At 44.1% G+C, this 12,546-nt stretch overlaps 1 protein-coding gene across 1 annotated transcript in view; it reads right to left on the minus strand.

Annotated features, from left to right (window-relative positions):
* Positions 1-9,011, minus strand: part of gpc3 (glypican 3) — a gene marked incomplete at its 5' end in the record, with an annotated part of 66,947 nt that extends 57,936 nt beyond the window's left edge. Inside the window, 3 exons of the mRNA XM_080466165.1 lie at positions 813-1,498; positions 8,710-8,856; positions 8,957-9,011. Of these exons, the coding sequence (XP_080322291.1) occupies positions 813-1,498; positions 8,710-8,856; positions 8,957-9,011 (888 nt within the window). The remainder of the gene's footprint in view (positions 1-812; positions 1,499-8,709; positions 8,857-8,956) is intronic.
* Between the last annotated feature and the right edge of the window lie 3,535 nt (positions 9,012-12,546).

The following is a 12,546-nucleotide window of genomic DNA, read 5'->3' on the forward strand; positions in this document are numbered from 1 at the left end:
ATTCAAGATAGCATGTTTATGAAAATTGGACTGAGAGAGACCTCCCAAAATATATATGTACAGTATACTGTATATATATATATATATATATTGGCCTACATCTATCAGCTGGAAATCAAAAGGATTGTACATTCTGTGTGTTGGTGTCTGGTCGTTGAGACTGGACCTCCTGCAGGTGATAATTTCATTGTCTCACCAGAGGAACAAGAAACACAACCACATGCGGCCCATTTACAGCCTGACACCTTTGCAAGTGTGTGTGCATGTGTGTGTTTATTACTCATGTGGGCCCCTAAAGCTGTTACTCTGGCACATTTTCGGGACTTGTCGTGTTTGAAGGAGGAAAAAAATTAAGTCCGTATGAGGAGAGCCATCAAGCTTTAAACTGAAGGCAGGGCACTTCCTCTAACTTGGTTTTGGTTACATTAGTTGTCGAGGTTGGGCGTTATGCATGTAGTGACAGCTGAGTGCAGAGAGAGCCTGCAGGAAATTAATTTGAGTTCATGAAATGTCTCAAAAAAGCATTAAAAACACTCATTCAGTAAGAGTCTGAAATATGAGAACATTTATGAGTACATGCCACATTTAAAGGGACCAGAAAGCTGCATCCTGTGAGGTTTAAAAGGTCCACTGTAGGATTTGGTCTTAAGATATTAGTGGAAGGATGTTGTCGTATTTTAATCGTCGGGGTCAGAAAGCCCAGAGTAATGTACCTTGTGTGGCCCCACACTTGTTTACATGCATGTACGCAGCGTGAGGCTTCACCGGCTCCACAAAGAGAGTCCGAGTCTATCCGTGTGTGTTTTACTCACCAGGGTGCTGATGCGGCTGCGGGCATTCACAGCATGCTTCAGAGCCAGTTTGATCATGGATGGCAGTCTAAGAACAACAGCCTCCATGTCCTGCTCTCCCCTCATGGCGCCGGCCAGCTTCCCCAGTCCGTCGATGTAGCTCCTCCAGTGAGGCTGCACCTCCGCCGCTCCGCCCAGGCAGCCGTGCATCACTGCCTGACAGAAGCCTCTGCAGGCCGGCGGTCCCAGCATGCCCTGGCAGTGTGGGCAGTACCACAGCCTCAGCAGGGCCCGGCTGCAGTCTCTGCCGGGCCGCAGGTGGTCCGTGGTGTTGACCACCTCGATGCCCAGGTTCAGGGCCTGCAGGAAGACTCTGGTGGCCAGCAGCGAGCGGGACAGACGAGTCATCATCAGTTTGGGATAAGGGCCAAACGCTCCCGAGTCTTTCCAGGCTCCCCTCACACACTCCTCAGGCACCGAGGACGAGCCGCCGCCCAGGAGGCGGCGGTACGTGAGGGGGAAGAGGCGGCCGTAGAGCACCGCCACCATGTGGTCCACCGTGGAGTCGGAGCCTAAGATGTAGAGCGACATGTCCAGGAAGAGCTGGCCCACAGAGCTCTGGGCAACGCCTCCAAGACTGGGGAACTCGGACTTCAGCATGGCCAGAGTGGAGTTTCTGCCGTGACGCAGCACCAGGTCAAAGGCCTCTGCAAGAGAAACAGCAGAGCAACATAAGGAAGAGTGACATGAGGTGAGAGTCAGGCCAAGTATTAAAGGCTGTGGCATTCATGAAGTGATGATATGCCTCAATAACCACAGCAGGTATGCCAAGCTGTCAGAAAATAGGCAATTGAGCTCAAACACATGAAACACTCAACTAGAAGCTATTCCCCCAAACAACAATCGCCTCCTTAACAATCACAGCGCGAAAAAAACTTCCCACGCACTTCAATTCTTTCCCTTTTCGCCTCTTTTCTCAATTTTTTTCATTTCATCTAATGGGACCGCTCACACGCACGCACGCACGCACGCACGCACGCACGCACGCACGCACGCACGCACACAGACACACACACTCACTGAAAAAAAAAAAGCAACTTGAAACATAAAGACAACAAAGAACTGTGCATAGGCCGACATGAAAAGAATGAATCTGGGTTTGACTTTTGATCACTACAAAACATCGGCCTGGATACCAGCTCGGAGAATCTTTAAAAAGACAACGTTAATGTCAATATATTGGATCGAGACACTCGTGTGTGAGGCTGTCTGCGGGGAGGAGGGCATTCAGAGCACGCAGGAGGGGGGGAGGGCTGGGCCCGTGTGAGGAGGGAAAAATAATCAGTGGAGTTTCATGGCACAAAGTGGAGTGTTATCAACAAGGTGGCACAAGAGGAGAGAGGTCTATCATTGGCCCAGTAGCAAAATGAGTGAGGACCCAACAACAGAGGGGATTTAAAGCTCCATTACTGAACTTAGCAGGGGAGCTGAGAGCAGGTGAAATGAAGCTGTGGACCGGGGGAATAGCTGGGGATGCCGAAACCCCATTTATACAGCAGCTGGTTCACTTCATCACTTTGTTGAGAGCTGATAGCCTCAACCGCTTTGTGAGGAGGGGGTGTGTGGGAGAAACACTGGTTTAGGAGACATTAGAGGAAGTTATTGGTTTTTATGCTACAACAGCTCGCCATTTCATCTTTGTTATTTCCTATCTTCTTGCTTGGGTGGTTTTATTTCTCTTTCTCTTCATGCTTCTCTGAGGTCAAATGAAGCTCATTAGCCTGCGCAGAGCTGTGGGGCCTTGGATATGTCTTATTTGCGTAGGACATATAATGTCCTCCTCTGTGTGCAGTTTCATTCACATAAAGAAGTCCCCGCGATGATATAAATACATGCGAGAGTCAGAAATGAAAATTTCTCTCACTATGACTAACTTGCTGCTGGTGTGCATTTAAAGTATGTGACCCCTGACAGAGGAATGAACACATATTTATCTTTATGACTCAAACTGGAAGTTGAACTCAGATGAAAGAAATCTAAGGTTCAGTGCTTTTCCTGCGAGCCGTCCTGCTCTGTCAAAAGATGCATTCACAATCAAAACACAGCACATTGAAGTCAAGAAGTGGATGCATAACCACAAACCGATGTCGGTTCATTCTGGGAGATAAACATAAATTCATACAGGCCGCAAGGTTTCTACTTGGACTCGTCTTGCGCAGAGGACCAATTATATAGCGGCAATTGCATTGTCAACTTTTCCCCATGCATAAGGCATACACTTCAGCAAGGCAAAATTTTACAGTCATTAAAGCTCATGGAAAGTCTGCAGCTCAATGACGAAGATTAAATCCTTCAGGGAAACTTTAGTGACGAGGCAGACCAAGTAAAATATCTGAAATCCTGAGTGGAAACATAGCTTTGACATCAAAAAGGTAAAAGAGTAACTGAACTACCACAATTTATTCCATATTCATGTCCATCTTTCAGTCCTCCATTTGTTCTTCACTAAGACTTTTAGACCTGATCCACTCAAGGTTTGCCCAGACAAAAACAGGAACGAACTTGACATTTTGTGCAAATGTGGAACAGGATGCATGAACTGACAAGACGAGCAAAATAAATCAGTCCATATAGCAGGTTTGCTTTCGATTAAATGGAATGTCTGCTGTGCCAGACAGATCGGAGAACATATTGGAGACTAGTTTATTCTAAGAGATTCTATTAAAAAGCACAATGTGATTCACAGTTTCTGCTTATGTTTGCTTTAGTTTTTTATACGTTTGAAAAGAAGGTGTAAATCAGCAACGCTTTTACCACAGTATATACTATTATTCAGCTAAAAGGCATCTCCTCTGCTGGCCTGCCGCAGCCTTTATTTGCACACTTTTCAGAAATAACTTCAATCGGTGGATTATCAGCGATTTGAGTAAGTCTGAGAAGTTGATAAGGGCGACACAACCATAACACACTTTGTCTAGTACAGTTTTGTTTCGACGGGTCTGAACTGGGACCTACACAACATCAAATGTTACGTCTGATAATGGGTTACGATTCAAATTTATTCTATGTTGCAAAACTATGGAGGAAAAACTGTGTAAAAGGACAGGAAGACACGTACATCTTGATAAAGACAAAGTACTATGCAGTGAGAACACACGCTACACAGTCTACGGTTTAGACGTATCAGCCCCATACCAGTGTTTCAAATGACATCGAACACGAGAAATAACTTTCACTAACCAAAGTTAGGCCTGCATTCATTGTGACCTCTACTTACAGAGTAAGCTGACACTAGATCCACCTTTTTATGTTACAAGATTTCTGTGGAATCCTTTAATCGATACTGGTCCTGGTTTATAGTGCTCATTGCAACAGAAGGTATTTGTCCTTGGACGGAGAAAGTGAAATCACTCTGCCCTGCAGATAAAAGGAGATATTTGAAAAAACACTTCGTGCTGCCACTCACTGTCATAATAACACATGCATGAATGCGCGTCAAGGCTGAATGTTTGAATGTTTGAGGAATGTGATGAAGGATATTCTATCCAACAGTGTGGATGTTTTAATTGAAATGATTGAGGAGAATCTCAGGGCAGCGAAAAGAGGATTGTATTCATTACGCTACCTCACAATAACCACACACGCCCACAATGGCCACTCATTTCCTTTAAAAAGTCTCTTAATTAACCTCAAAAGATGTATGAGCAAACACGAAGCAGCCTGGAAAGCAGCACGCTCAATGAAATGGCTGCCAGGTGTATAAAGGTTAGGGAAAGCATTGGAGAGTGTTTGGGTGTGTTTGAGGGGATACTCGGGAGCGGCACACATCTGCTGGATTTTTTTTTTTAGGCTACGGTCGTCCCGCTGCGCCTTCCCTCTGTGATCAGAGAGCAGACAGATGTGCAGACTGCCAACAAAGACAAGGAAGCAAACTGAAGGGAGGAGAGACACCCACTCAAAAATCACAGATGTAGATAGATGCTTTCCATTCCTGGTAGGATACAAAGGCAAACGTTCAGTTATCGATCGCATGCGTCCATCTCAAGGCCTCTCCCTTTCTCGTTTCTATGAAATCATCCAACATCAAACCATGTCGTCCAGCTGGTATGTGTAGTATCTCTTACACCATGAAGAGAAGAGCCACTTAGTAAATTAAGGCGAAAGACTGGAGGGCTCTTCATAAATGCACCTCTATGGCTTTGAGTAGCCGGGATCACACTAAAAACCATTGTGAGCCCATTTCCTGTGTGTGCTGCACACTCTCTTTCATCAGTGAAAGCCTGAGCAGGATCAGGTATCATTTAATGGAGGGGAAAGGGGCTTCATGTCAGAGACCTGTGATGCTCTGGGTACAACTGCAGGAGGTCAAGAGCACACATTACCAGAGCCGAAGCCCATAGAATCATATTGGGTCACACTTTTAAAATTAGCAGTCGCATTTATTTTGTCAGTGTCACAGATGGAGGCAGAAGGCTGGCTCCTGGAAAAGTGTTTCTCCAGAGACTGGAGGCTTTTTACAGACAGATCAGCAGCACAAGGCAGAGGGAAATGTTTCTGCCAGTCCTCTTTTACTTCTGTTCACCTAGTGCACCAGGCGGATTATGTTTCCTCCAAAGAAACTGGGCATCCCAGCTTCCTCAGACCTAAAATCAGATGCATGATTATGGTCACGAAAACAGAGAAATATGCACCAGAAAAAACTGTGTTGTATTTATTTTCAGGCATGTCTGCGAGTAGGACCACGTGTGGTAGCGTGCCACGTTACTGCCAATTCAGTTCAAATGATGTGCATCGGTCAGAAAGAATAACAAACAGCAGAATGGAAATAGTGAAACACTAACCAGTATAAACCTCGTTTACACAACGTTTCAATAGAAAATACATCATGTTCATGTTTTAGTTTCATAAATGTTTCAGTGGCAGAAATTATGAAAATGTTGTAGTTTTCCCGTAGGGCCACTAGTGGGTGCTGTTGTTTATTTTTGGAAGAAAACCACACACACCTGCCCACAAAGAACAATACACCATAAACATTAACAACGGCAAGTACACAAACATTTGCACGGACAGACAATGAAGTTGAATTGTTACTCCAGGTGACTGTCAACTATCAAACAATGGAGTAAGAGCGTTTTTCGACAAGCTCCACCTTGGGAGTCATTATCAGAAAGATGTGCTTTCAGTGCTCCGCCCGCCGCTGTGGAGTAAACTGATCGTAAAAACGCAACCAAAGTTTTGCGTTTTCACATAAAAACAATGTTGTTTAAACGGGGCCTAAGCCTTGGATGTAGGTGGGATTGAGGCTCTGACAGCAGACAAGGTGGGAGTCCAGATCTGCCTTTAATGCTAAAAACACCCAGTGTACAGTGATCAACGCTGATCCTCAGATCTCCATCTAGTCAATGTGGAGAGCTTGGCAGTGTAACAGAGACAAAGTTCTGCAAATTCTGCCCATTAAGCGAAACATATTTGTGAAAGAATGTTCAAAATTGTGACTCCTGCTGCCGAGGGTGACATTTTTGCTGCCTGGTATAAAAGCAACTGTGTGAGGATAACGAGGTCAGTGGGACTGGGACACAAAATCTTCTACAACAAGCCAACTCCATAAGTAATCACAAAGGATTACAAAGTTCACAGTCTTCATTCTCAAATTCAGTGAACATTTTTGCACATGTAGGATAAATCTTTCAGCTTGTTTTCCTTTGTGAGTCTGTGTATTGACAGGCTCACAATGTAAGCCGTCCAAACAGCCGTCAACAGAGAAAAATGTACATCCAGTCTCTGCTTCACTGACTCCACTGTAACTGATCTGTGTTTGAGACATTCACTGTCAGATTTTCGGCTTCATCGTTTCCAATCAGCAGTTTCTGTACGTTTCTGACAGCACGTCTGACCGACGACAGCCTCCAATCACTTTCACACCACGGAGATGTTGCGGTTATTCCACAGGATATCAAATGAGAGAAACACTTATTAAAAAAAAATCCGATTTCAGAAGTGTCCAGTCTTTCAGCAAACATCAGTGAGGTATCTTCAAAAACTGCTCTTCAAATCGGATGCTCCACCAACACCTGTCTTAACTTTGTACCAGGAACAGCCGCAAGAACAAAGCCTCCTCTGCAGCATCAGTCAGTAAATCTCCATATGTTCCAAGTCTCAAGATGTTCATTTTTCTGTAAAGATTCAACAGAAGTGGAGTGAAGTTGAAGATGTGGTTTAATAATTAATTCCAGGGGTTTACTAAGTGTTCACACCCAGTAAGGAGAAACTCCAGCAGGAAATTGTATTCAAAAGTAAAGTAGAAGTTTTGGTCACTTTTACAAATCTGTTATTTGTTATTTATTATTGTATCAAAGACATCATTAGATTTTAAACTTCCGATTGTTTGAGCAACTAATAACCAACTTAAAATGCAATAAAATAATACCAAAATGAAGCCGAATCACTTTGAAATTATAATGAAGCACACAAGACTTCTTTTACAAGAGTTTTTTTTTTTCTCTTCAATGATTGAAAACAAGTCAGATTATAATGAAGTGATATAATGAAGTAATATATTGAAGTAAGTGAAGGTAAATACTATTTGTCACTTATCAAAACAGACATTGTGAGATTTGAGATTAACTGAACTCATAAAATGAGCTGAACTGTAACAGTTATGACAGTTTTAGACTACAAGTAAAGCCTGTAACTTGAACTGAAGAGCGATGCTTTCATTGCTGATGGATCGCTGATACCAGTGAAAAAAATATTTAAAAAAAAATCATCGTCAGTCTAGAAAGTGGTTCCAGCGCTGTGACAGGTGCTCCCACACTTTGAAAACCCCTGGTGTAGATGTCGGGGACGTGCTTACTGTGTACAGACACATTAAAGTAGACTATATTTAGTGGATAAATGTGCACATCACGCCATCCGCTAGTGAATGTTACCCTCATCATTTTTTGGGACTTTTTTTCCCCCCCTTCAAAATAGACCAGAGGTCACCAGTTAAAGTCCTATTTTTGAAGAAAATTTCTGGGCTTCATCATTTTTATGCTTCACACTCTATTACATCTGCCAGGCAGCGCTGACAGGCGCTTGGTCACACTGCCGCGGCCGATAGATGTAAATCTGATATGTGGCATTACACCATGAGTGTTTTATCATAATATCAACTTTCTCTGCATATCACCTCATTAATCATCGCCACCAATTACACAGTGATCATGTGCTGCAGGCATGAGGTTATCTGAGGAAGAAAAGAAATCTAATAAATCTCCTATACAGTGAGGTCAGTCACTTATCTCTGGCTCTAAGTGACTGCAGATCCAACATAAAACATCCCAGCGCGGAGACTATGAACGGCCCATCAAACCAACACGTTTGAAGTTCAGATGGCCATAAATCTTCGCGAGTCAAGACGTCAGATCTGACTGACCGCTGGCTGTGGTTGACACGCTGGGAAGGCAGACATGCACCATGCTGCCTCATCCATCAGTGGCCCATGTAGCCATTATCCCCAGGAGAGGAAAACATCAATAAATTACCAAGCCAATGAGACTAATCCATTTGGCTGATGGTGTTTCACCTCTAGCTGCCACGGAGACGGATGCAACCGTCGCTGCCACCTGGTCCGGAAACAAAGCTGTACCTGCCCAGGGACGACGGGCATGGCAGCCAAAGTGTCTGCTTTAATGCAACAAAGACAATCAGATGAGATTTTGAGCTTGTTCGTGGTCCAGTTTAGGCTTTTTGAAGGGGGATTCAGACAGCCCCGGGTCAAAGTGACAACCTGACTCCATCACCAGGTTTTCCTACAGAAACTTCCTCAACATTCAGCCAGCCAAACACAAAAAGCAGCATGTGTTCATTGACTGTAAACAATATGTTATTTCACTCGGCGCAACCTGCCGCCCAGGTAACCCGAGATCCGCTCCACCTGACATCCCCCTCTCTTGAGGGACCAGCAGGCCTCTGGCAGCGAGGAAGGGCACGGCCGGGGCGAGGCGGGGCCCGGAGGAGGGGCCGATTCCAGGAACAAAGCAGACAGGATGCTGGTAAAGGCCGAGATAACATCGCGAGCAGGCTGTGAGGGCCGGTGGACAGCGGGGTAGAAATGAGATGTGTATTAGGTTACTCCATCTGTTAGGGAGAACTCCCACGCACACACACAAAGACGGACGTACACTTTGCAATCACGGGGCACAGCGGCGGCCAGGTGGTGACAGCGCGGGCCAACATTTGGCAAACTGGAGCAGGAGGACAAGGTGCGAGTCAGGTGCAAGGACTGCCACCACACACACACTCACATACACACTCCAGCAGACTGGTCTATTCAATCATTTTCTTGGCTTCCTGCAAACTTCTGGGAAATATTTTCTCACAGCGAGATAATGCGGAAACAATGAAAACTCCTTATTACACATTGTCTGCTTCTCATAAAGGAAATTAACTGTAATTCACAATTCAATGAAGTTAAACACTCACAAAAATCACGAAGGCTGCTTGTTCTTTTGGTTTTGCACCGTCATCTCGTTTTTAGTGATCACAGTGATCTCCAAAGTTTAATGAGAAACCTGCCACATTTAAGCATCACTGTTATATTCTAAACACCACTTAATTGATTCAAAAGTGAAACTCTATTTGCTGTAAACTCTCTAGAAAGTTTTCGTCTCGCACCGGGTAGTGATGTTCAGCCGAAAGTCAGAATGAACACAGTCTCAAATGCTCTTCCTCGTGTTACTTTGCAGAGTTGTGATACAAAGAGCACTTTACTGTGCCGCCTCACCTTCATGATAGCAGAAAACACCAGTCTGGGTTCTTGCCCGTGGTACTGAAAACATCCAGCTGCATATTTTATCTGATTGACTCGTTGAAACGGCCTCGTGTCTGCAGACTGCAGAGCCTTAGGCGGGTCTTTAAGCTTGTCAAGTGCATCCATCATCGGCCCAGGGTTTTTAACAAAAGCAATTGAACACAACTTTGCTGCCAGCCTCTCCTACATACACCTTTCACTTGAATTTGGCTGCGTATCTTCACTTGCAGCTGTGAGTTGATTGTAGAAGTGGCGCATATATCGTCCAAATGGTGTTTACTGTTTGGAAAGATGAAGCCACCCACCTTATCCTTAAGACTCCACCAATCCCTCTCAAACATACACCGACTTCACAAACCACAGCTTCCAGTTCTTTCAGGTACCGTGGTGAGTGATTACACAGAATCTATAACTTATCAAGGAAAACGGGGGACGTTTTTGGTCTCTGCATGATGCTGTGATGATGAAACTGCCCCCTTCCTCACTGGTGTCCACCTATGTCTGGCTATAACGCTTCTCCCTGCTGCACGTCCGTGGTATACTCTTTATTATGTGTTTTCAGTTCATATTGAGCTGTGTGTCAAGAATTACAACCTTTTGCCTTCTCTGCTGTCATCCCGACTTGTTTCCTAGTCGTATGTGGTTTTGTACTTTTATCCAGTTTGGTCTTTGGCCGTCCCCATTGGTACCATCACCTGTCTAATCCCCTGAACTCTTGCTGACCTTTCCCTGTCTTGAATTCTCGGAGTAAACTTTGGGAAAAGTATTCTGTCTGCAACTTGTACTTTGCAGTGCATGTCAGTTTACCTACCTTGTGTTGTCTTGACTTCCCTGCCCTGGTGTCACACAGTGCTTCAGCCTCGCCTCTTTACTGTGTGCACCTATGTCTTGTTATCTTCCTTCTCCGTTTTCTATTTAGGTCGTACACGGCATGCCTGTCAGTTCCCTGGCCGCTCTGTTGTTCACATCAAGTCGTTACAGTCATTTCTAAGTCTTTGTATCTCGATGCCTGTTTTGACCCCAGTCTTCACTTTTTCTGTCTGCCATTTTTCCCTTTCAGTGGTTTTGTATTTTGACCCAAGGCTTCTCGCCTTGAATTCTTTTTTTTTTCTTTTTTTTTTTACCGAGTGGAATACATCTGTCTTCGACAATTCTGTGTCTGCTCCTGTCGTCAGGGCAAGTCCTTATAAGAACCCTGATAACTTTCTTTTTTTCCACTATTCTTGACAATGCGCTGTGGTCCAAGGACAAATAATCGTCAATGAACATGATTTGACATCAATAAAAGATTCTGATCAGCTCTAAAGTCATTGTAGAGGCCGAGCCAATGCTTCAAGCCCCTGAGATGCTACATCAGGATACTTAAATGACAAGTGGTCTGTTGGTGTGTTGGATGAATAAAAATTTATAATTGTGAATTAAATACTTCTTCCCTTTATTAACAATCAAACACTCACAGTGTCCAGTACGCTCAATCATCTTCCAGGCATCCTGACATGTATCTGCTTCAGCGATGACAACCTGTTTTCTCCTTCCAGCTGGGACACCTGATCCACAGAGAAAAGTTCCTCCATATATAGTCCACCTGCCTATTAACTCATGACGCCCAATACACCTATTACCAAAGACAAATGACTGTATAGTCTGCTCCTATAGTCGTCTACAGTTATTTGAGATCCTCTGTCTCTCGTTTCAGGCTCCTTGACTTTCACTCCTTGTGTCTGATTGCTTTCTCTGCCCTGGTGTGTTTTGCCTGCGTGTGACTGTCCTCACCTGGTGGCTGTGGTCCATGTTGGGTGTCTCCTGTGCGTTCTGGTTATCGATTCGTCTGTGTTTTGGTGTGGATAGCACTCCAGTGACTCTATCTATGTTTCTGAGTTCCTGCGTTTGAACTTTCCAGCGTCTCCTCGTCTTTCCCCTGTGTTCTAATGGTCTTTAGTTAAAAACGGCAAAAACCAGAAATCCAAAACAACTAAAATAAAGATGAGCTTCTGTGCCACCCACGGCAGGGTCTAGCATATTGAGTCCTCTCATGAGCCAAACATAACAGAGATACACAGAATTCATCCCTGAGGTTAAAAAGGGGGTGTTGAAAAGAGTTGTTCCTTTTTAAAATATATTTTTTCATATTACTTATTCACAATTTAATGACCTTCTTCAAAAAGAACCGTTTGCAAACACACACACTATTGAAGTCGGGTAACATAATGTTCGGTTTTGAACTGTAGTATTTTATTTCTTTCCAGTGTGAAAATTTAATTTGAGCAAAAACCTCCCAGACACGATTTAACAAAGGCGTCATCAAGGCTGCATGTGCGGTTTGTATTTGCTGGAGAAGAACTGAGGTCAGGGGCGCAAAGCGTCAGAACTTAACAAAGAGCTTTCATCCAGCACAACAGTGAGCATCGCTCGAGTTGCTCTTGTGCACAATGCCTGTACTTGTGACATTTCAGTGAAGGACACGGCCAGCATCCGAACCATTTCTCATGCGTCGCTCTGCGAGACCACAGATGTGCGCTCAGTTATGAAGACATTGTGGAGTGAATCTTGCATTGCAGCTGAAGTTTTTGTTGGATCCGTCTTGTCTTCTCAGCTAATTTGTGACTAAGTGTTCATGTATTTTCTTAATTTGCTGCTTATTGTTGCACCATATGGAACCACCCAACAGTTTAATGTCCTCCACATCAGTGGTTCTCAAGATGTTTTCTTTGGAGCGTTTCAGTTTTAGAAAGTCTGTGGACATTACAACCTTTCCCCTCTCTGATATGCCAAAACAATACAGTGAAGCCAAGCTGGTGGAACCTTAAAGGAACATACATAATCAGAAGCATTCGATCATTTCCACGCTCTAGACTCTATATCTATAAAAACAGCTTTGAGCAAGCTGTGCGCTATTTTTTTCGGCTGTCTTTTATGAAAATTGTCCGTTCAAATGACAGTTCTATTCATTTTGGAAAAAAG

This window comes from Lipophrys pholis (assembly GCF_963383615.2).
Source record: "Lipophrys pholis genome assembly, chromosome: 6".
Lineage (NCBI taxonomy): Eukaryota > Metazoa > Chordata > Actinopteri > Blenniiformes > Blenniidae > Lipophrys > Lipophrys pholis.